Source organism: Oncorhynchus nerka, linkage group LG12 (assembly GCF_034236695.1).
Source record: "Oncorhynchus nerka isolate Pitt River linkage group LG12, Oner_Uvic_2.0, whole genome shotgun sequence".
NCBI lineage: Eukaryota > Metazoa > Chordata > Actinopteri > Salmoniformes > Salmonidae > Oncorhynchus > Oncorhynchus nerka.
Genome location: NC_088407.1, coordinates 48,795,431 through 48,818,039, shown reverse-complemented (window position 1 = coordinate 48,818,039; position 22,609 = coordinate 48,795,431). Strand labels below are relative to the sequence as shown.

At 41.4% G+C, this 22,609-nt stretch overlaps 2 protein-coding genes and 1 pseudogene across 3 annotated transcripts; 1 reads left to right on the top strand and 2 right to left on the bottom strand.

Moving 5' to 3' along the window:
- Positions 1 to 3,580: 3,580 nt before the first annotated feature.
- On the top strand, positions 3,581 to 18,167 carry LOC115138784 (origin recognition complex subunit 3-like; annotated as a pseudogene).
- On the bottom strand, positions 12,492 to 18,401 carry LOC115138312 (akirin-2-like). 2 transcript variants are annotated; one of them, XM_029675020.2, is made up of 6 exons: positions 18,169 to 18,401; positions 17,767 to 17,983; positions 13,665 to 13,799; positions 13,385 to 13,534; positions 13,217 to 13,288; positions 12,492 to 13,063 (listed from the first exon to the last, which is right to left on the bottom strand). In XM_029675020.2, the coding sequence occupies exons 2-6, from the start codon at positions 17,933 to 17,935 to the stop codon at positions 13,053 to 13,055; spliced, it is 537 nt and encodes a 178-aa protein (XP_029530880.1). In that variant the 5' UTR covers positions 17,936 to 17,983; positions 18,169 to 18,401; the 3' UTR covers positions 12,492 to 13,052. The 2 variants fall into 2 exon arrangements, with proteins under 2 accessions (XP_029530880.1, XP_064881699.1); XM_065025627.1 differs by having other exon boundaries at positions 17,767 to 18,401.
- Positions 18,402 to 19,647: 1,246 nt separating this feature from the next.
- Positions 19,648 to 21,560, bottom strand: LOC115138311 (cannabinoid receptor type 1A-like). The gene has a single exon (XM_029675019.2). It carries the CDS (start codon positions 21,556 to 21,558, stop codon positions 20,110 to 20,112), a length of 1,449 nt encoding a protein of 482 aa, XP_029530879.1. The 5' UTR covers positions 21,559 to 21,560; the 3' UTR covers positions 19,648 to 20,109.
- Positions 21,561 to 22,609: the final 1,049 nt, after the last annotated feature.

The following is a 22,609-nucleotide window of genomic DNA, read 5'->3' as shown; positions in this document are numbered from 1 at the left end:
AGATTATTCACCTTGAATAAACGCTTGGAGGTAAGGATCACAGCAGTGGTGTAGTCTACGGTGATACGGGTATCACTTATTATTTATATCTACATAGCACATTGATGTGAAGTGAATCACACTGCTGCTCTCTGATTTAGCTATTTGCGCCTTATGGATTGTGGTTGCTGTGGATAGCTGTTCACAAATCTAAATGGTTGAATTCAAGAAGTTTAAGCTGCCTTTCAATCATTGTTTTTGAAACCAGTGGGCAGCCAGTGAAAAATGCGCTCTTGCAACAGCTGCATAGCGCGGATCCAAGCCTATGGAGTAAGTGGGGCTTTTATTGATCAATCTAATTTATGCTGATAAAAAAATCCATAGGACTTGTAATTACTGACATTTTGATAGACTTTGGTTTTTAATGTAAAAATAATTTAATCATATTATTATATGTACTAGAAAGCTATGGGTTAGAAGAAGCCTACATAACCACCCCATAAAATGTAACATCCATTTATGGCCACTGTAAACTTTAACAGATTTATCCTGCAATAGATGTCGTTCAATTGTTAACATACATTTTTGTTTTCTTCTAATGCCTCAAGGGGAAAGTAATATATAAGTAACGGAATGGAATCAGATTACGTTACTGAGTTTGGGTAATCAAAAGGTTACTTTACTGATTTAAAAAAAAATTGGACAGGTAACTAACTGATTACATTTAGAAAGTACCCTACTCTGTACCGGTACCCCTGTATATAGCCTCGTTATTGTTTATTTTATTGAGTTTTAGTAAATAGTTTCTTAACTGCATTGTTGGTTAAGGGCTTGTAAGTAAGCATTTCATGCTAAGGTCTACTACACCTGTTGTATTCGGCGCATGTAACAAAACATTTGATTCTGCTGTACTTGGTTCTGTTATTCTTCTCTTTGGAGATGGAGGCAGCTGCCATGAATGTTTAATTTGCTGGAAAGATATAGATTTAAAATGTTTCCTTTTCTGAGTTCGTTATGTTTGACCAATGAAGTAGATGGGTCTAGCGCTCCCTTAGTAAAGTCTCGCATGTTAAATTCCAAATCATTGAGTTTTCTTTTTCCATTTGGAAATAAAAGTGCCTTAGTGACCGTCTTTGGTGCCTTTAATTGTCTTGTCCCACCACCTTTTTTTCTCTCTAACTTGGCAGAATGAGTCGACTCCAACTTGTTCCAGCCATCCAATTTGGAAAGTACGTTATGTTGTCTTAGCGTTGGAGTTTCCACAAAGTTTTGCAGGCTACTTATGACTTTTCTTTAGGCTTATGGAACAATTAAAAAACGGATCTGCAGCTTTGAACACACTGGATCGCTGGAGAGCGGCCACTTCTCTTTTGCAGTACTGCCTTATGGCAATACGATCACCAAATCTGGGCACGTATTTTGCGAGTTCGGCATCCATCATGACCTTGACGGCACTGCAGTAAATCTGAAAACAAAAGAGGAAAGTAGTTACAACTTAGTGTAATTAACTTGATTTGATGGATGGTTATAGTGGATGGATGAATACATAGCTCAATTAAAGCAAGAATCCTTAATTGAAACAATAACAAAGCAGCCAACCCTGCCTCTTTTGGTAAAAAGCTGAGGAATGGGCCTGGTGTAATGTAACAACTCTGAAATTCATACACAGAGCTATGGATGCAAGGACTGACCATCCAAAATAAAAACGAGATCAAATTTGGGTTCTGATGGGGGGGATGACTGTTGAACTAAGCTCATGAGGCATTGTTTTTTCTATATATATAAGTCCCAAAATGGTTTGACAAACCACCCCAACTATCCACTGCCCAAAAGCGGGAGAATTATACAGTGCATTTGGAAAGAATTCGGACCCCTCGACTTTTTCCACTTTTTGTTACGTTACAGCCTTATTCTAAAATGTATTAAATACATTTTGTTCCTCAATCTACACACAATACCCCATAATGACAATGCGAAAACAGTTTTTTTTATGTTGTGAGACTCGAAATTGAGCTCAGGTGCATCCTGTTTCCATTGATCAACTTTGAGATGTTTCTACAACTTTGATTGGAGTCCACCTGTAGTAAATTCAATTGATTGGACATGATTTGGAAAAGCACACCTGTGTATAATAAGGTCCCACAGGAGGAGACCAAGAACTGATGGTCACTCTGACAGAGCTCCTCTGTGGAGATGGGAGAAACTTCCAGAAGGACAACCATCTCTGCAGCACTCCACCAATCAGGCCTTTATGGTAGAGTGGCCAGATGGAAGCCACTCCTCAGTAAGATTTCCATGGTCTGATGAAACCAAGATTGAACTGTTTGGCCTGAATGCCAAGTGTCACATCTGGAGGAAACCTGGCACCATCCCTACGGTGAAGCATGGTGGTTGCAGCATCATGCCGTGGGGGTGTTTTTCAGCGGCAGGGACTGGGAGACTTGAGGGAAAGATAAACGGAGCAAAGTACAGAGATCCTTGATGAAAACCGGCTCCAGAGCGCTCAGGACCTCAGACTTGGGGCGAAGGTTCACCTTCCAACAGGACAACGACCCTAAGCACACAGCCAAGACAACGCAGGAGTGGCTTCGGGACAAGTCTCTGAATGTCCTTGAGTGACCCAGCCAGAGCCCGGACTTGAACCCGATTGAACATCTATGGAGAGCCCTGAAAATAGCTGTGCAGCGACGCTCCCCATCCAACGTGACAGAGCTTGAGAGGATCTGCAAAGAAGAATGGGAGAAACTCCCCAAATACGGGTGTGCCAAGCTTGTAGCGTCATACCCAAGAAGACCTGAGGCTGTAATCGCAGCCAAATATGCTTCAACAAAGTACTGAGAAAAGAGTCTGAATACTTACGGAAATGTTTATTCAATTTTTTTGGGGTGGAAAAACTGTCATTATGTGGTATTGTGTGTAGTTTGGGGGGGGAAACTATTTAGAATAAGGCAATAACGTAACAAAATGTGGAAAAAGTGAAGGAGTTTGAATACTTTGCGAATGCACTGTATATCTGGCAAGGCAGCGGCGCTGTCCTTTCAGCACCAAAGAGTTGACCATGGTTCCCCAAATGTCATTTCCACGTTATTTGGTTGTTTGCTTTGTTTGTCATGCATGCGTCTTTAACTTCGTTTTAATAAAGTAGGCATTCTATATTTTATTTAAATTCATCATAAACCTAGATTTTTTTTTTGATTTCTCTGTCATTTGATTGTCTTTCCGGGAAGCTGTTATGTGCACCGATTGCAGCCTTGCAGTAACATGACAGCCTTTAGTGGCTTCAATATCAATTTTCTTTCGTGAAGCTCATTAGTTATTTATGTTTCGATATATATATATGTTATCCATATATATATATATGGACAACATTTCTCTGATGCAGTTTATTGATCTGGCTAGAATGTTGTTTTGAGGAGACACTTTTCTTTGACACTTTGAACTGCATTTAGTAGTCATTTTGTTAGGCTATCATTTCATTACTACTTTTGGTTATAATAGCCTATGAATTCATTGTTTGTATAGTATTGTAATATATTGAGACAAACTCTTTTTACTGCCTTTTTTACTCCCTTTTCAGAACTATGGCTGACTTTATAGTTACATGAGTCTACTCCAGACTCTGGATCTGTGTAGCTCTATGAACGGCGACCTTAAGTACACTTTTAAGTTTAGTCATTTCAATAACCTGAAAAGTCAGGACCCTCGCTAGCTGTCATAACTGAATTATGCATGTTTACGACGCAAACTAAAGACACAATGCGCAAACTCGGATTCATGATACATGTACAACATGAACAGCGCCATCTGCTGGATAATTGAGATTACACCATGAAATAACACTGACATGACAAAGGTTCAGGTCATTGGAAAGTTTATTTTGCCTGCTCCTTACCGTGCTGTCAACTACATTATTATATTACTGAATTGTAAATACAGAGCTCAACCATGCACAGAATGCAACTTTTTCCTCCCGGAACTACGCTAAATGTGCTTGCTTAGTGACATAATTTGATCTTCCAGTAAAACATGGCATCAGGCAAACGGTTTGATTGTTTAATTGTCAGAGGCAGAACGGAATAATTTCTAGGACTGGAGGCTTCGGTGTTAACAGGTGCAAATGTCAATGATGGTGCGCTCTCATCCCTGCGCTATAACTCTTTTGTGATGAAACCCCTAAAAGTTAGCTATCACGTAGGCCTACCTTTTCATTGATGAAGGTCTGTACGAAATCCTCATCAAACCCTCAATCTCTCAAAAAGCGCAGCAATTCCTGGTTCTGCTCCATCTCTTGCTAGCCTATACTCCGGAGGATGGAGGGGGCAGACTGGTTGGATATCTATCAAAAGCTAGCTAGCTACGTATCCTAGCCTGGCTATCAGCCAGTATAGCGTTACAGGTGAACGTATTGTAGCGACCCGCACAGACAGCTGTGTGTTATGTGCTAGGCTAGGAGGTGGTTGTGTTGTACTGACCAGTACCCGGTGTTCGCGGGGTCCGACATGTCAATCAACCTGCTATCTGCCAATCACGGGAATGCCTGGAATGTTCTGATGCCGGGCATCCTGGTGGTTGGCGGAGTGGCGTGGAGGGGGGTTGGGCAGGGGGGTGGAGCATTGGAAGTTAAGACCAGGTTCAGCCTTTGTTCTCTCTCTCTTACGTCTGGGCTTCACAAGAGAAGGTCACGATTGGCTTGTGGGTTATCTGTCATCTTTTTGGCGTGTGCTACGGCCCAAACAGTAGCCTGTGTAAAGTTGGTTTAATAAACCGTCAATTCGCAAACTCAAGCCTCTGTCTGGACAATTGTTCATTTATGATCTAGTCAGGTCATTACAGTATTGTCAAAGCAAATAGCTATCAATTGCTTAAATTGCTACACCGCGAAGGAGCAAGACAGCTAGCTACATAAGACATTAGAAATCATTTGCCTGTTTTAATCGATTCCAGACCATGGTTCCATCAGCAGCATGTTTCTGGTTTAGGGTTGCATACACAATGAATGGAAAAATGCAGAGTATTAAAATTGAGGGAATTTTAAAAAATGTAATGAGGGACCGAATACAAAATCGGAAAGAACTGTTAAAAACACGAGAATTAATTTGAAAAAAAATCAGTGAAAGAATTTTTGTTTTTAAACTGGAGAATTGATATTAGATTAGTCAGGCCGTATTTTGTTCCCCACCACCATGACTACTAAAGTGCGCCGTACAATCTGTCAAATAATCAAACATATTTTACAGACCATAGTCTGTCTGGGGCAGTCACATTTCGACAACTTCGTCGGTTTCAAAGGTAGGCTAATGAGTCCATTGGTTTTATTGAGGTTTCCTGTTGGGAGTGGCGAATTAGTACATCATCGTGGCAAATAACGTTACATCTTTCCCACGTATGTCAGCTGGTTTACTAACTTTAGCTCGGCAAAACGACCATAACAAAATTATAGGTATCTAGCCACAAAACGTGTTTATTAAAGTTATTGCTTGTTGTCAGCCCACTGAAGTAACAATGATCATGTCATCATGTGTATATCCCCCGAATGGATAGGTTTGCTTTGTGTTCAAGCCCAGTGCCAAAAAGAGGAAGAAGAGGCCAACTGTGGGTGGGTGATTTTATAGATTATAACCACAGTAATTGAATAATACGTGTACTTTGTTTTGTGAAAACGGAATATTCTGCCAGTACCATTTTGTATTGATCGCGCGCGCATGTTTTCTCCAGAGGATTATTTCGCTCATGGCAATGAGGACACAGAGAATAGCAGACATTATTGGAGAAAATGAAAGCAGACACCGAGGTGAGAGCCTATAATGAAGGCAGACACCGAGGTGAGAGGCTATACATGTCATGCAGAATAGGGAATTGTGTCGGCTCTATTTATTACATTTATATCTGTAGCGTTGTGAACGTTTCACCTCACTGAAAAGTTCAAAGCTTTTATCAGGCATGGAAATGTACATTGTTTCGTCTTTACAGTTTCTGCAGGATGAGCTGAACAGGATCATTTTAGACAGCCTATTGGAGTTTATCAGAAAGAGTGCCTCCACTTTCCAGCGGGGCACGGGTGACTGGGCAAGAGGTATGAGAGCCAATGAGATTCTTACAGCTGCCCTAGTGCATGGTATGTTACTCAAAAGAGAGGGTGCACACGCAAAAGTCTTTGGCATGACCAGGGCCCATGCCCTATGCCTAAATTAGTATATTTTGATATGTTGTCCATGGGATAGAGATTAACCAAGTAACTGTATGTCTCTTCTCTTCTTACTGTGTAGGAGTGAATGTGCCAAATCATGAAATTACCTTCCAGAGCTCCTCTAACCAGCTGCAGCAGTCGGTGACTCCTTTTTGTTGTCTCCATACAAGCCAAAGAGTGTGCAGGTCAGTCTCATGTATGTGGTACTTGAGAAACAACTCTTATTTCTATTATTAGTCAACAAGGGAATTTGTACAACTGCTATTTGAGGTTGGCAATTGGGTAGATTTAATTTATTTATACTTTGATGTAAATAAGTATCTGCATGCCATTTTTTTTATTATGACACATGGATACTACCTCACTCAAATCTTCACATTTTCATTTGGTTCTGTCCTCAGCCCGGAAGCACCTGATGCAGAGGGTTCTAGTGAGACTGAGTGCTTGTGTGTCAGTGGATGTTGAAGAGGAGGAAGAGCCTAAGCAGCACAGTACCAATGTTAACCAGAAGAGGGTGCACTGCTCCCTTGGCACCCTCTGTGACTGGTACATTACTTTTTTCCCACCTTTATTTAACCAGGTAGGCCAGTTGAAAACAAGTTCTCATTTACAACTGCGAACTGGCCAAGATAAAGCAAAACAGTGCGACACAAACAACAACACAGAGTTACACATGGAATAAACAAACGTACAGTCAATAACACAATAGAAAAGTCTATATACAGTGTGTGCAAATGAGGTGAGATTAGGGAGGTAAGGCAATAAATAGGCCGTAGTGGTGAAGTAATTACAATTTAGCAATTAAACCCTGGAGTGATAGATGTGCAGAAGATGAATGTGCAAGTAGAGATACTGGGGTGCAAAGTAGCAAAAATAAATAACAGTATGGGGATGAGGTAGTTGGATGGGCTATTTACAGATGAGCTATGTACAGGTGCAATGATCTGTAAGCTGATGCTTAAAGTTACTGAGGGAGATTTGAGTCTCCAGCTTCAGTGATTTTTGCAGTTCGTTCCAGTCATTGGCAGCAGAGAACTGGAAGGGAAGGCGGGCAATGGAGGAATTGGCTTTTGGGGGTGCCCAGTGAAATATACCTTCTGGAGCACACGCTATAGGTGGGTGCTGCTATGGTGACCAGTGAGCTGAGATAAGGCGGTGCTTTACCTAGCAAAAACGTATAAATGACCTGGAGCCAGTGGGTTTGGCAATGAATATGAAGCGAGGACCAGCCAACGAGAGCATACAAGTTGCAGTGGTGGGTAGTATATGGGGCTTTGGTGACAAAATGGATTGCCCTGTGATAGACTGCATCCAGTTTGCTGAGTAGAGTGTTGGAGGCTATTTTGTAAATGACATCGCCAAAGTCAAGGATCAGTAGGATAGTCAGTTTTACGAGGGTATGTTTGGCAGCATGAGTGAAGGATGCTTTGTCGCGAAATAGGAAGCTGATTCTAGATTTAATTTTGGATTGGAGATGCTTAATTTGAGTCTGTAAGGAGAGTTTACAGTCTAACCAGACACCTAGGTATTTGTAGTTGTCCACATATTCTAAGTCAGCCTGGTGAACCAGGCGAGGCAGTCATTTGAGAAACCATGGCTGTTGTGTCTGCCGATAAGAATGTGGTGATTGACAGAGTCAAAAGCATTGGCCAGGTCGATGAATACGGCTGCACAGTATTGTCTTTTATCGATGGCGGTTATGATATTATTTAGGACCTTGAGCGTGGCTGAGGTGCACCCATGACCAGCTCGGAAGACAGATTGCGTAGTGGAGAAGGTACGGTGGGATTCGAAATGGTCGGTGATCTGTTTTGTTAACTTGGCTTTCGAAGACTTTAGAAAGGCAGGTTAGGATAGATAGACTGTGACAAAGGTACGAAGCTACTGCACACAATCAAGGACTAATGTAAGGCTTTTATGTAAAACGGTCACATTTGATAGATTTTGACCTTACTATCATTGTGTAAATGCTCATTACAGATCATGAGTCTTATGTGCACAAATCATTTGTTTGGTCCTAATAATTTGTCTGGCACCCCAGGCAAAAAGCGTACTTCTTTTGGCAAAGACATGCAACAGCATCCTCCCATTTTAGTGATCTTCATAGACCTAGAGGCTTTCAACCCTAGAGTGCTGCAAGACTTCATCATCTGCAGGGGGGAGAAAAGCATGATCCCTGACCTCTGTCTCTGTTAGATTGATTGAATGGGGAAAATGCACGTGTACTTGTGTGAGGGTACTGTAGCATATGTTAAAAATGCCCATGCATGACGTGCTATATAATCTCCCCGTTCTCTGCGACAGTCGGTACGTGGAGCAGTTTCCTCTGATGTTCGTCTTTGGCATCACCACGTCTCGCAGCACCATTCAGCACATGCTACCCCAGTCCATATCCTTCCAGTCCCTGTCCTGCACCTGACCACTGTCATAGACAAACCAATCAACCTGCACATGTACTCTACTGTATGCTTATTGTTATTGTTGAATGTATGGTTATTTTGACACTTGGTTATTGTTGTCCCTTTGACAATTTTGATTCTCATTTTTATTTTATATTGTAAATATCCAAAATAAGCTTTGGCAATATGTACATTGTTACATCATGCCAATAAAGCAAATTGAATTGAATTGACAAGGTAGTCTGTAGCTACCATGGATCCATCCATTCACTTTGTAGTTGTATTGGACACAGTGATCATGCTCCTCTGTGCCCTATTCCTAAACCCAATAGGGTTCTAAAGGTGCAGTTGAATACCAACTAGAGATCAACGCACATTTTCACTCTTGATCCCCATTGATGACATTATTTTCTAATTTTTGTTTTGTTACACGTCTTTCTCAAGTTAGAATTCAGACTTGAGTGTGTATTGCTTTCCCGTCTGTGTCTCAAGGTGATCCTGACCCCACTGTTTCCTGTTAAGACCAGTGGCAAGGTGCTGCAGGTGCTGGTCAGAATCTTCCTCCACCACGATTTCTCCGTGTGCAACTTCATCAAAGACCTGCAGGTGAGTACTGACCTCTGTTTGTTTGTGTGACTGTTTTAGAACAGTTCAAATGTGTTGAAGTGGAATAACTGACTGACTGAACACACTGTTGACTGCTCTGTATTGTCTTTCAAAGACTAACTTTGAGATGTGGGCTGGATGTATTATTTTGGATTACTCCTGTGAATAGTTACCTTATCTTTTGCATTGCTTGATCTCAGGTTTGTGTGTACGTGTGTGTTGACCATGGGGCCCCCTTACCAGTTTGCTCTGCTGGAGCACTTCCACAGCCAGCCTCTGAGCGTGCTGTGCTGTAAGGAGGCGGCGGCCCTGGGCCACGCCACTGAGCTCAGCCACAGGGATGTAGAGAGGATCCAACAGCTGCCATCCTTCATGAGGTGACTGTCTCACACACATATGCACACGCAGGCCCACAAGTCTCCAACACACACACACTTCTACCCATATGATGGTTGAGTAACATTATTTAAATGTTGTGTGGTTCGTCTGTTTAAAACTTGTTGTGATGCTTGGTGTTTACCTCGCACCCTTTCCCCCAGGTACATAGCAGGCTCCCCAGGAGCAAATGGAGCTGTTGACCAGTGATGACCATGTGAAGGTAAATATTGAGTGCTGTTGAGTGCTTTGTCTCAATGCCTCTCCACGTTCTAACGTCTTCTCTACCTAAATACCCTCTGGGGAAACGGGTTTGAACATTTTGTTTATCAAGGTTGCCATTGAAATAATACCTCATGTTAGGAATGTAATTGTAGAGCATGGCACCAACTGTCTCGCCTGTTCCACATATGCCTCGATTTTCAGATAAGGGAACTGCACATATCCTGTCTGGAGAAGAATGTGTGGGAGAATGAAGAGCATGTGTCTGCCATGCAGCTGAGGTAATGATTGATTACAAAATCGTTGTTTAACGTCGATATAAAGCACAAACATTGCCTTACGAAACTTATTTCAAAGTTCTATACAAGTTGCCATGTACTCAGTTACCTGCTAAGATAAGAAAGTTCAGTTTGTTTGCTCTCCTTTCTTTTGACAACACTCTACGTTTCACCCCAGGATGGCCAAAGATGAACTTGTAGCACCACTGCAAAAGTGCGCTGAGATCCTAAAACCTGGCAAGAGCAAGAAAATGAGCGCTACACTGCTCCAACTGGAGGATTTACTTGCCAAAGTTGACCAGTCGGACAGAAAGTAGCGATGAGGGTTTTGCTTTACCATTTTTATTTGCATTAAAATAGCACTTTTTAATTATATTTCTATGGTGGTGAAATGTACTTTTTGATTGCTTCGACCCTATCAGATGTTGCTGCTGCAGCGGGTGCAGCTGGGGAGATCATCTCTTCTCCAAGGAAAGGCCTCCAGAAGAAAACAGACCTGTTCCAACTGCAAAAGGTAACATTTTTGTAATGGAAAAGACCGATTTTAATACACTTCTAATATGTACAGTAGTGCCCCTACACGAATCCCAGTATGTGTGCTACTATAGCTCCTCTGCTATCCTGAGACCCCACCTCAACGCCACGCCACGCCATCCAGACTGCCCTCAGCAACCACTACCTATACCTGAAGGTAAACAACTTACCACTGAGAGGCTTTGTCTCAAAAGTGTCTAGTAAACTCCTTTCCTCATATCCTCTCCCTAATCTGGAAAGACATGATGGGTGTAAGCAATTTGGTGGACTACTATCAGTGGGCTTACTTTCACCTATTCACAATTCTTTCAGTGCAGATGAAGGAAAAGGAAAGGAGGTAAGCCAGTCTCTTTAGACAACTGAGTATCAGCCCAAACTTTTAAGTGTTAAAGCTACAACAGCAGCTGATACTGATGCTAATGTTGTGTGGTTCAGAATGAAAACCTGCGGACCGAGGACGGGACAATTTCAAATGCTGCTCCTGACATCTGCATTGTGTACAAACTCCATATGGAGTGTGGGAGGCTCATCAACCTGTATGACTGACAGGAGGTAGATTTTTTATAAAGAATCAAATGAAACACTATTGTTGGTATTCTTTCCTGAACAAGAACACATTAAATATTGCATTGAGTGAATTTGTATGTATTTGCAGGCTTATGCTGCAGAGGGCAAGGATGCTGACTGTGGACTATGGCAAAGTGGATGAACTCAAACGGTATCCTTTAACTGTTGGAAGTTTTAAAATGCTTGATCGTGATGTATTTTGAATATTGCTTTTCATACCACATGTCCTACTGCAGTCTTTTTCCTTTCCCATAGCCTAGATATACAGTCAGGTCAAATGATTGGCACCCTTGATCAAGTTGAGCAACAAAAGACTGTAGAAAATGAATTAGCACAAATACTGAGTGAGCTATGTTGTATGCAATTTTGAAATATTATTATACTAATACAATTACTCAGAAAAGACAGCCCTCTTGAATTCAAACCACAGGGTGTCAATGGGGTTCAAGTGCGGAGAATGAGATGGCCATTGCAAAACGTTGATTTTTGTGGTCAATTAACTATTTCTTTGGACTTCGATGTGTGCTTAGGGTCTTGCTGGAAGATTCACTTGCGTCCAAGTTTCAGCCTCCTGCCAAAGGCAACCAGTTTTTTTTTATCCAGGCTGTTTGAGCTAGAGTTCCTGGGATTTGTAAAATCCACCAAGCAGAAGTTTGACCATGTGTCATGACTGACCTGGGGAGGCTGCTGATTCACGGTCTCTGAGCTTGTGTTGTATAGTATGCATGTGTCAATTGTTTTATCATGATTTGCTCTAGTGTATTCTTAGAAGGTGTGGAAAATGCAAACATGTTTACAGTTTACTCCATTAACAAACACACTCAAAGAAGTGGGTATATGCACTATTATAAAACATTTTGTCATCAAGTAGCACTATCACAAAAATGATAAAAGCAGCCATGTTAACAAGTTTAAGGGGTGCATTCATATGTAATGAACAGATGGGTCTTCATGTAGTGGTTGTAAACAGGTGACGAAACAAGATCATTCTACTACTTGAGGGCTAGATGAAGTGCAACTGGGATGAACATTCAGTCAATACTTACACGGAGGGCCGAGTGTGTGGGGTTTTGGTTTTTCCAATTAAGACCTAGACAACCAGGTGAGGGGAGTTCCTACTAATTAGTGACCTTAATTCACCGATCAAGTACAAGGGTGGTACAAAATCCTGTAGACACTCGACCCTCCGTGGAATGAGATTAACAAGTGCCTTTGACTTGGTCACTCCATAGTGGAGGCAGGGAGCTGTGGTGGAACACAAGCGACTGTGTTGACAGAATCTGATATCATCGGTATATCTACTTGATTACATTATTAGCTATTTACAATTGAAATATCAGTACAGAAACTTAACATTTTATTGTTTGGTTTTTCTACTAAGTACATAGGTTTGAAAGCAAAACAGTCAATGAAATAAATAACATTTTGAAAGCAGAACAAATCTAATGAATTGAAGTTAGTCTTTGTAAAGTCCCATACAAAAAGGCTCTGGGGCATTGCAAATTATCTTCTCCAAACCGTACCTTCCACTTGCTAATAGATTGACCAGCAAACCTTTGTCTACATTCCTTTATCATATATACATGTGTAACAAAGGAATAAAACAGTGAATAAAGTCTGGAATGCCAGATGTCTTTATAAAAGTAAGAGAGTGACAACTTATCGATACAGGTACAGCAGGAGAAATGTAGGCCACTGGTAGAGGGGGTCCATATAATTACATTAGGAAGCACCTAGTTGGTTACGTGAGAGAGATTACCACTGACAACGGCTTAGATAAACCTTTGCCCAAAGGAGAAATATGGCACAGTAAGACGTTTCATTAAACCAATCACTTGCAGGGATTTCCAAAGATTAAAACTCTAACTTCCAGCAAGAGAAGGTCGCCTGGCAAAGTCGGTCTTCTCAGGAAACATCTGGAAATGAATAGATAAAAGCAGAAAACCAGCCATATTAGCATAACCTTTTAGAGTTTTCCATTCAGGAGTCATAGTTGCCTTCTCACATTCAGCAATGGAATGGTACATGCACTGATAATTAAATATAAAAATGGGCAAAACAATACTCACAGCTTGCAGGTTGCTCTCCAAATCTTTGCATCAACTGGTCATGTGTAAACTTCACAAAAGTGTCATATTGTTCTGTAATAGAAATGTGGGCGAAAAGGGAGGTGTTTAATGTGCCTGTAACTAAAAATCACATGGTGCACTTTCTGAATTGTGTTTGACTGTCCACACCTGCCAACTTGGACGTCATGGTCTCCTCATATTCCTCCCGCACTTTGTCTTCACGCTCCTTCAGTAGACGTTCACAAATCATTCCAACTTGTCTAAGAGTAAATAAGGGCTGTTCTTTCTTTGATGGAGAAGAACCTCCAGCAGATGTGCCTGCAGAGGACACAAGTAAAGCAATTAGGTCATTTGCATGTTGGGGGGGGGGTCTAGTTCCTTTAGTATTGTGGATCTCCTCCACTCACCAGGGTTTAGGCTAATGGTACACTATAAGCTCATAACAAACCTGGCATACTGGATCCACTAAGATGGGGTGGAAACTCTGGCGAGTAGCAACCCTCTGTCTGTTGGTAAACTCCATCTATGTGCTTTCTCTTCTGAATGCGTTTGTACTCCTGCTTGATGTTGTTCAGAATTTGCTCTAGAATAAGAGAACGTTGGTCAAACAATTTGTCAAATCTAATGGAGGCCTCGCACTGCAGTGCAATCCTTATGGCTGACAACATGTTAACAAAGACAGTACAGTATGAAGATATGCAGAAACTGCTTCTCCAATAGAAATCCCTGATCACACTTGTGAGCGATGTCAAGATGATGTTCACTAGCAAAGCTCATGCGCAGAAATACGTCATCACGTCACCTTGTTTTAGATCTGCATTCAATAACGACTTTATACCAGTAGATGGTGTAGTATTGGCTTGGGCCTTTGACTTGTGTGAGAATGATAAAGACACAGAAGTAAATATGATTTAGGCTAGGCCTATTCCGCTATCTAAATATGCCATGCTGTTGTATTATTTAATCGCCATATAATTGCATAATTTATTTTTATAGCCGCGTGGGGCTACTGTGGTGATCATGTAACCTAATGAATCACACTTTTTCCAGTATTTCGGAGTACGGACTGTAGGCCTTTTATTAGGCATTTTGACTATTGTTTTAAAGAATTCCACTCTGTATGTAGGCTTGTTTTAGACATTTGCTTTGCACAACCCCATCACGCAGAGGCTATATCCATGTCAATAAATGAGATGAAACAAAATATTGCTTAAGTCTTGGCTATAACCTGTCCTGAGCGAAATAGCCAAGGCGTCCCAAAGACTGTAGCCTATTATTTTTGCCAGATCTGTTTAAGCTATCAGCCACTGCACACGTGCTTCAACTATTTTGTTTAAAAATGATTTAGATGCTATATTTAGAGGCCTGGGAGCTAGGGTCTCTTTTAAAGGAGAGCCCTATAATAAAAACAGGTATAAAACACAAATAGAGTTCTAAAATTATTCCGCAAGACACCAGTACCCAAAATGATAGGCCTTCAACTTTTAGGCATTGCAATTTAGGCGTTTTTATTTTATTTGGATAGGACTAAATTAAACATTTAATTATTAAAATGATAATACATAGATTTCAATAAATAAATGGATAAGAATGCTCTTCTTTGATTTAGTTCCTATTGCAACAAATTACTGAATGGAAGGCATACTGACTGAACTGAATGAAGGATGAATTCAATGTTCAAATATGTTGGAATGACGAGTTGCACGCATCATGCATGCTCATCACTTTATTTGGCTAGTAGGCAAATAGGCCTACATTAGGGTGTAACAACTATAGCTGCATGCCTCCAGAAGGGCATCTTCTGAGGCTGAGGGGTGCTTTTCCAAAGTCGCATGGTGCTGCACACAAGCTCTTCAACTGGCCAGCATTGTCACGATGGAGGGAATAGCCTATATGGAGACTACTTAAAGACCATTGCAACAGAGTTACTGTAAAGTGTGGGAATAAGCTTATGCCAGACTTAGCCTACGTTTAACCTCTCCATTATTCATTTCACAGTTCATGACCCGGTTCATATAAATCATGTCAAATTATTTTACATTCATATTAACCCCTCTTACAGAGTATGCTTTGGCAAGATTGAGTGATCTATTATTGTTCTGTGTTTCATTATTCCTGGTAGAGACTACTGGTTATGATTGCAGACAGAGCCCAGAGAATGGAATGGTGCGATATTGAATTAGTCTTATTTGATAAGGTGCATGGATGAGGATGTCCACGTCACCTCACCCAGAGATATGCCCATGCTTTAGAGATACAACAGTGAAGTTTCAGTACGCTAGGTGTAGGCATAACAGAGCTAGTGCTATCTAGACTTGCGCTGGCAAACAAATCCATTACATTAAGTACCTTATGTGAAGTAAACTTAACTAAAGAGTAATAGAGAATGGACACAAACATGCTGGATACCTCTTTCCGGTTTCTTTGACTTAAAAAATAAAATGATGCTGTGTTATGCTTGTTCACGTAGCACTCCTCACAGGCCATTTGGTGTGCGTTTTTTTGTGTTGGTGATATGAAACTGACAAAACTCAAATGGTATTATTGTTTGCATGGATTGCAACAAGATTTGTTCAAGCCTAAAATGTTAGTCCGTAATCATAACATGGTGTTTGTATGTTCACAGATGAAATTTTACGTTTCATGTTTCACGCATGGCTTTTCTTGCGATCCTAACAATTTACATATAGGTTTTCTTATGATCTAACAATACCTACGTTCAACCTTTTGGCAGGTCTCTCGCTCCATAATAGTCTGCTTCGCGATGCGTTCCTGTAAGTATCACGATGTTGCGCCTCTGGGTTTGAAAACACTGATATTTTTTCAAGATACAGTGCATTCTGAAAGTATTCAGACCCCTTGACTTTGCCAATATTTTGTTATGTTACAGCCTCATTGTTATGTTACAACCTAAACTCTATCACATTTACATAAGTATTCAGACCCTTTACTCAAGTACTTTGTTGAAGCACCTTTGGCAGAGATTACAGCAGTCTTCTTGGGTATGATGCTACAAGCTTGGCACTACTGTATTTAGGGAGTTTCTCCCAAGCTCTGTCAGGTTGGATGTGGAGCATTGCTGCACAGCTATTTTCAGGTCTCTCCAGATATGTTCGATGGGGTCAAGTCCGGGCTCTGGCTGGGCCACTCAAGGGGATTCAGAGACTTGTCCTGAAGCTACTCCTACATTGTCTTGGCTGTGTGCTTAGGATCGTTGTCCTGTTGGAAGGTGAACCTTCTCTCTAGCCTGAGCACTCTGGAGCAGGTTTTCATTAAGGATCTCTCTGTCCTTTGCTGTGCTCATCTTTGCCTCGATCCTGAATAGTCTTCCAGTCCCTGCCGCTAAAAAATATCCCCACAGCATAATGCTGCCACCACCATGCTTCACCGTAGGGATGTTGCCAGGTTTCCTCCAGATGTGACGCTTGGCATTTAGGCCAAAGAGTTCAATCTTGGTTTCATCAGACCAGAGAATCTTATTTTTTTCAAGGTCAGAGTCCTTTAGCCTTTTGGTAAACTCCAAGCGGGCTCTCATGTGCCTTTTATTGAGGAGTAGCTTCCATCTAGTTACTCTACCATAAAGGCCTGATTGGAGAAGTGCTGCAAAGATGGTTGTTCTTCTGGAAGGTTCTCCCATCTCCACAGAGGAACTCTGGAGCTCTGTCAGAGTGACCATTGGGTTCTTGGTCACCTCCCTGACCAAGGTCCTTCTCCCGCGATTGCGCAGTTTGGCTGGGCGGTCAGCTCTAGGAAGAGTCTTGGTGGTTCCAAAATTCTTCCATTTAAGAATGGAGGCCACTGTGTTCTTGGGGACCTTCAATGCTGCAGACATTTTTTGGTACCCTTCCCCAGATCTGTGCCTGACACAATCCTGTCTCGGAGATCTAGACAATTCCTTCGACTTCATGGCTTGGTTTTTGCTCTGACATGCACTGTCATCTGTTGGACCTTATATAGACAGGTGTGTGCCTTTCCAAATCATGTCCAATCAATTGAATTTACCAATCAATTGGTAAATTGATTGTCATTATGGGGTACTTTGTAGATTGATGAGAGAAAATATTTAATCAATTTTAGAGTAAGGCTGTAATGTAACAAAATGTGGAAAAAGTCAAGGTGTCTGAATACACTGTAGCTGCTGCAATAACACAAGTAGCTATTGGCTAACACCTAGAATGATCTTGAAAAAAGAACATGCTACCTTAAAAGGCCCCGTGCCATTAACGTGATTTTCCTGTGTTTTATATTTCCACACTGAGGTTTAAATAATATTGTGAAAAATGCCCTTCTAGCGTAAGAGCTGTTTTAAAAGACCACCTGAAATTTCAGCCTGTTTTGGTGGAATTGAGTTTTGGCCTGCCAGCAATTTTTCTTTTTGACCATTGTTTTAAATAAAAATCACAGTAAGGTACTTAATTACCCAAAATTATTTGATATTTTGATTAAAAACAACTGCTGCATTGGACCTTTAACGTGCAGCAAGATTGCCCACTGCCTGGCTTGCTATAGATGTCTGATATGAGTTTGGGTTCATCCGGTATAGTACTTACCAGCTGATAGTCTGGATGACACTTCTCCAAATGGTGACGGCTCCATGCGAAGGTATTTCCGTGGTGATGATGATGGGGACACCGGAATACATCTTCTCCTTTTAGGGGACGTCGGACTCATCAATGGATCAAAATCCATGGTCCTTTTCAGGGTCGCTCCACACGCCATGATTTGAACCTAGGAGGGTCTACAAAGACCGAACGAGGAACGGTGTGGCTAATGCGAAACACAAAAGAAAATGGCTTTCGTTCGTTAGCTAGCTAAGAAAGAGCTTATCCTGATGGCTTTTCAGCTAGCTTTGCAACTTCGACAAGTCCAGGGAGGAGTATTGCTACTGTTAGCTAACTTATCACGCTAGCTAGCTAGCGTTAACCAACCAAATTAAAACAAATTCCCTTCACCTTTCCGGGAAAAGTTACCCTCCTCTTATCACTCCGACGCCCGTGTAACGTTGACTTTTGTCTTTCACTATCTTATAACGTTATCTGTTTGGATGTCCTTAGCTAGCTAAGTTATACATTCAGACGAAGATATAACTTGCTGCCTAACGTTACCATCTTGAAAGGCAGCGAACGTCAGCTTTTTCTTGTTTTTGACCACCAGAGCCGTCTGTTTCTCGTATTGATGACGTCAAATATTCAATTATGCGCTCATGCCGGGTCGGTTAGGCATGCGCAGATGAGACTGATGATGGCGGTGATTTGGACTGCGGTCCCTGCAATCTGGAATCCATAGGAGGTCCCAACTCTGACATTAACCGATTGATTATGACATTTAAAATGGTCAAAGAGTGAGATAAGGGTAGGCACGTCTCAAGGATTCCGGATAGCACTAAACCTTTGTAGTGCAGACAAAAGTTGGTCGTTAGTGTGGTTATGGAATTACATAATAAATTACATTTTGCGCTGCTATCCATATACATTAGTTAGTTAGTAGCCATATTCATACACATTCTTGTTACTTTAATCTTGAAGATTGGTGTATTTCCATTAGTCTTTGCCTGTCTCTTTTGCTCTGCAAATGCATGGGCTCGTAATGTGAAATTGCTTGTTTCACTTATAGGTTTTGCGCCTTTTCTGTTAGTTTTTCACTTTATATTTATTTTTATCTTGGGTTTAACTTACTTTTTGAGGCAGTACAGTACCTCACAAAACATGGCACGTTATCTCATGTGCCACTACAACATGGCACATTATCCCATGTGCCACTGCCTACACCTCTTTCTCCTCCAGACTGACAAAAACATATACAACCAAAGCCCGATAAGACTATATCGTGCCTGCCTTATGAGTACTGTGCACACTTGACTTTATTCAGAGGCTTGGAAACTAAACCACAAAGGTGTTTAATAATTTTGAAAATAAATGAAGTATGTGCACATTTTATCCTAGTAGGGACCTCTTAAAAATTCACATTCCTTTAGTTATTCACTGACTTAGAGGGCCTCTGCAGATTTTCTTTAATTTGTCATTGTTTTGTCAGTTTTCGGTTGATGATGGAAGCTTTTGGTGTAAGTACAGCTGCAATAAAACACACTGGCTATTGTGTTTCATTTGCTGTGATCAGATGAAAACATTCATATACATTGCTTATTACTAAATTAGCTGGTTTGGAATACGTAACTGCACATAAATACTTTATTTTTTTTCTGTCTCTGTAGTTTCATGAGAGAAGGTCTATTCTTCACAGTAGCATTGCAGTGCCATCCTCAATCTCGTGAGATGCAAAAAAATAAAATGTGTATTATACTGTATGTGGTTCACAAGCTGCTTTCCTGAATGTTTTTAATTGAAAAATAAATTATGTGTATTCATAGAAAAACACTTAATGCATATGGAGGGGGAAACATATTTAATACTGCACAACATTACATGTCTTTGGGGGAGATCTGTCTCCGCATAAAATTAAATAATGTGAATCATTGAAAAGATGTACATGGTCCACTTTTGTATTTCGTAACATGGTCCTCAATTATGCATCACTCAAAAAACAAGGAAATCAAAACAGTTTCATACAATATGCTTTATGACAAGAACTACAAACCATCACAATGTACTAATTTACAATATAAAGAGCAGCCAATTTCACCTACAAGCACTTTATAGAGACAAACCATACAGTCAAAGCATGCCACGAAATACACAACTGTGCAGTTTAACAATGATTATCGCCATTATTTCCCAATGAAAATGAATTTCCTCTGAAAGATTGAAATAAAAAGCCACATTCTCTTATCCTATAGCTACATATACTTCAAAGAACTGAATTAGAAGTTGATGTTTAGCAAACTTTCAGTGCAGTGCAAGTTGGGGTAGTGACTACTCTGCATAATTCCTTCACAGTCACATGATGGTAGACGCAGTTGTCTCAGGGGAGACCAAAAGGGTGACTTTGGCCAATTTCACAGTGGTGTTGGCACAGCTAGCCGTGGATTTGTAGGCAGTGGCTGTGCCTTTTACGCTCCTGCTGTGGCAATCGGACTCAGCACTGTTGTCCAGTAGTTGAGAAGTTCCCCTGCATGTCTGACAGAGGTTAAGAAAGGCCCGGCGCAGGTCCTTACTCCTCAGGGCGTAGATGATGGGGTTGACGGTGGAGTTGAGCAGGCAGAGCATGCTGCAGAAGGCAAAAACCGTCTTGATAAAGTTGTTCATCTTCCAGAACAGGTCGTAGACCATGATGGCCAGCACAGGGCCCCAGCAGATGACGAGGACCACCAGAATCAGCACTAAGGTCTTGGCCAGGCGGATGTCGATGCGGGCCTGCTCGGGTCGAATTGTCTGTACCTTGGTGCCATGCGCTGTATAGACGATGATGCTCTTCTGGGAGTGGCGGCTCATCATGCGCACGGCGTGGTGGTGGGCCTTCCACAGGATGAACATGTAGGCATAGATGATAAACAGCAGCAGCACACTGGTCATCCCTATCCAGAACATCAGGTACTTCACGTCGATGAGTGGGAAAATGTCAGAGCACACTGAGTTCAGTTGCTTACAGTTCCAGCCCAGTAGGGGGAGCACCGCGATGACGATTGAGATAGTCCACATCATGCAGAAGGCGATGACAGCCTTTGTCTTGGTGACGATCCGCTTGTAAGCCATGGGCCTGTGGATGGAGATGTAGCGGTCTATGGCTGTGAGAAAGAGACTGCCCACAGAGGCACTGAAAGAGGCGATGACCCCACCAAGCTTAAAGAGAAACACATTGGGGCTGTCCTTCCGGTGTAGCACATGGAAGTCCAAGAAACTGTACACAAATATGACACTGCCCAGAAGGTCGGCCACAGCCAGGCTTCCTATGAAGTGGTAGGAGGGCCGACAGCGCAGGGTGCTGGAGTGGAGGATCACACACAGTACGATAAGGTTCTCCAGCACTGTGAAGGTTCCCAGGGTGAGTGCCATGATCGCTACTACCAACTGCTGGCTGGGGGTCAGAATCATGAAGCACTCCATGTCCACAGAGTTCTCCCCGCATTGGATAGAATCCCCGCCGTCCACAAAGGTCCCATTGCCAACCAGATCAGAGAAGTTGGTCTGGTAAATGGAGTTGCCATTAAAGATGAGCTCCTCGTCTCTAGCTACTCGAGGGAAGTAGTTTCTAAGTAGGGCAGAGTGAGCCTTCTGTAAATGGAATCCAGTCTTGGCAAAGCCAGACTCTATGGATGGGTCACTGTAGCTCACATCGTTGGAGCCAAGATATTGCAAACCATTAGTTATTGTTCGGAAAGTGGTGTCAGCTATTCCATCCAGAGCAGACTTCATGGCTGTCCAGTTGGAAGGTAAGTTATGGAACATAAGATGAGTATCTAGAGAAAAAAGTTCCAGACAATTTAGAAATGATCAATACTTTTTATTATTTTGTTTAATTGTAACTCGGGGGATGGCAAACGTGTATGTATTTAACTGTGGGTGATGTGGGTAGGTTGCTGGGTGACATTGACATCCCTGCTGTATCAGCCAGCTGACTCTCCAGCAGATGCGTCTCAGACAATAGTGAGAGAATTAACAGTCGATGACAAATTAATGAGACCCATATCTAACCTTCTGTGCTGCCCCCAGGATAAAAACATTGCATTAAGTAGCCTATGTAGGTCAATCTTTCTTTTCAATTAAGGGGTAATTACGTTTCAAAATTATGATTCAATTAATTATGCATCAAGGTAGTTATATTCTCTCAAGACAAGATTGATTTGTTGAATCAATCTATAGAACTGTACATGACTATGTTTTGCTCTCATAGATAAACAGTACATAACCCTTCCATTTGATCATTAATATATCTGTACATTTGGTTAAAAAAATTACAATAACCTACATAGGCCTATTCGACATGTTTGTTTTTCATTAATAAAAAAGTACAGGCTATTGAGAATAATTGTGATGACATTTTCATGCAGATGTTTATAGATAAGCAAACCATTTACTGGTTGTGATATAGAATATACAACAATGTGACGATGCCCCTTGTCCCACTCATGAACGAATAAGAAAGACCAACAATAAGTAGGGTTGTAGAGAGGCTGCAGACAAGTAATTAGACTCACATAAGAATATACACTATCATAAGGTTATAGCGAAATCAATGAAGTAACACATTTTTGACTATGCATTAATGCAACATTTGATTTTATTAAAACAAAATGTGTTTTTACCTTCACATTCTTTGCACAAATAACTTGCGTCGATCCATATGCCAGATTTAATTTATTACATGAAGACACGAGAAAGTGTATCCACATATCCACTCTCAGGAATCGCAGCCTATTGATGTCAACAGTTGCTTTTTCAAAGTGTATCAAAAGTAGTTTTTAATTCGAATTTTCGTCATGATGAGCCTCGCATCATT

What these genes read in the sequence shown, in the direction of transcription:
- LOC115138311 (XM_029675019.2), bottom strand. Translation starts at nt 21,558, where the DNA reads ATGTTCCATAACTTACCTTCCAACTGGACAGCCATGAAGTCTGCTCTG.
- LOC115138312 (XM_065025627.1), bottom strand. Translation starts at nt 17,935, where the DNA reads ATGGCGTGTGGAGCGACCCTGAAAAGGACCATGGATTTTGATCCATTG. An exon ending in GTCATCCAGACTATCAGCTG is followed by an intron (nt 13,800 to 17,766) that starts GTAAGTACTATA and finishes CTCTTATTCTAG; the next exon opens with AGCAAATTCTGAACAACATC. An exon ending in TAGTGGATCCAGTATGCCAG is followed by an intron (nt 13,535 to 13,664) that starts GTTTGTTATGAG and finishes TGTCCTCTGCAG; the next exon opens with GCACATCTGCTGGAGGTTCT.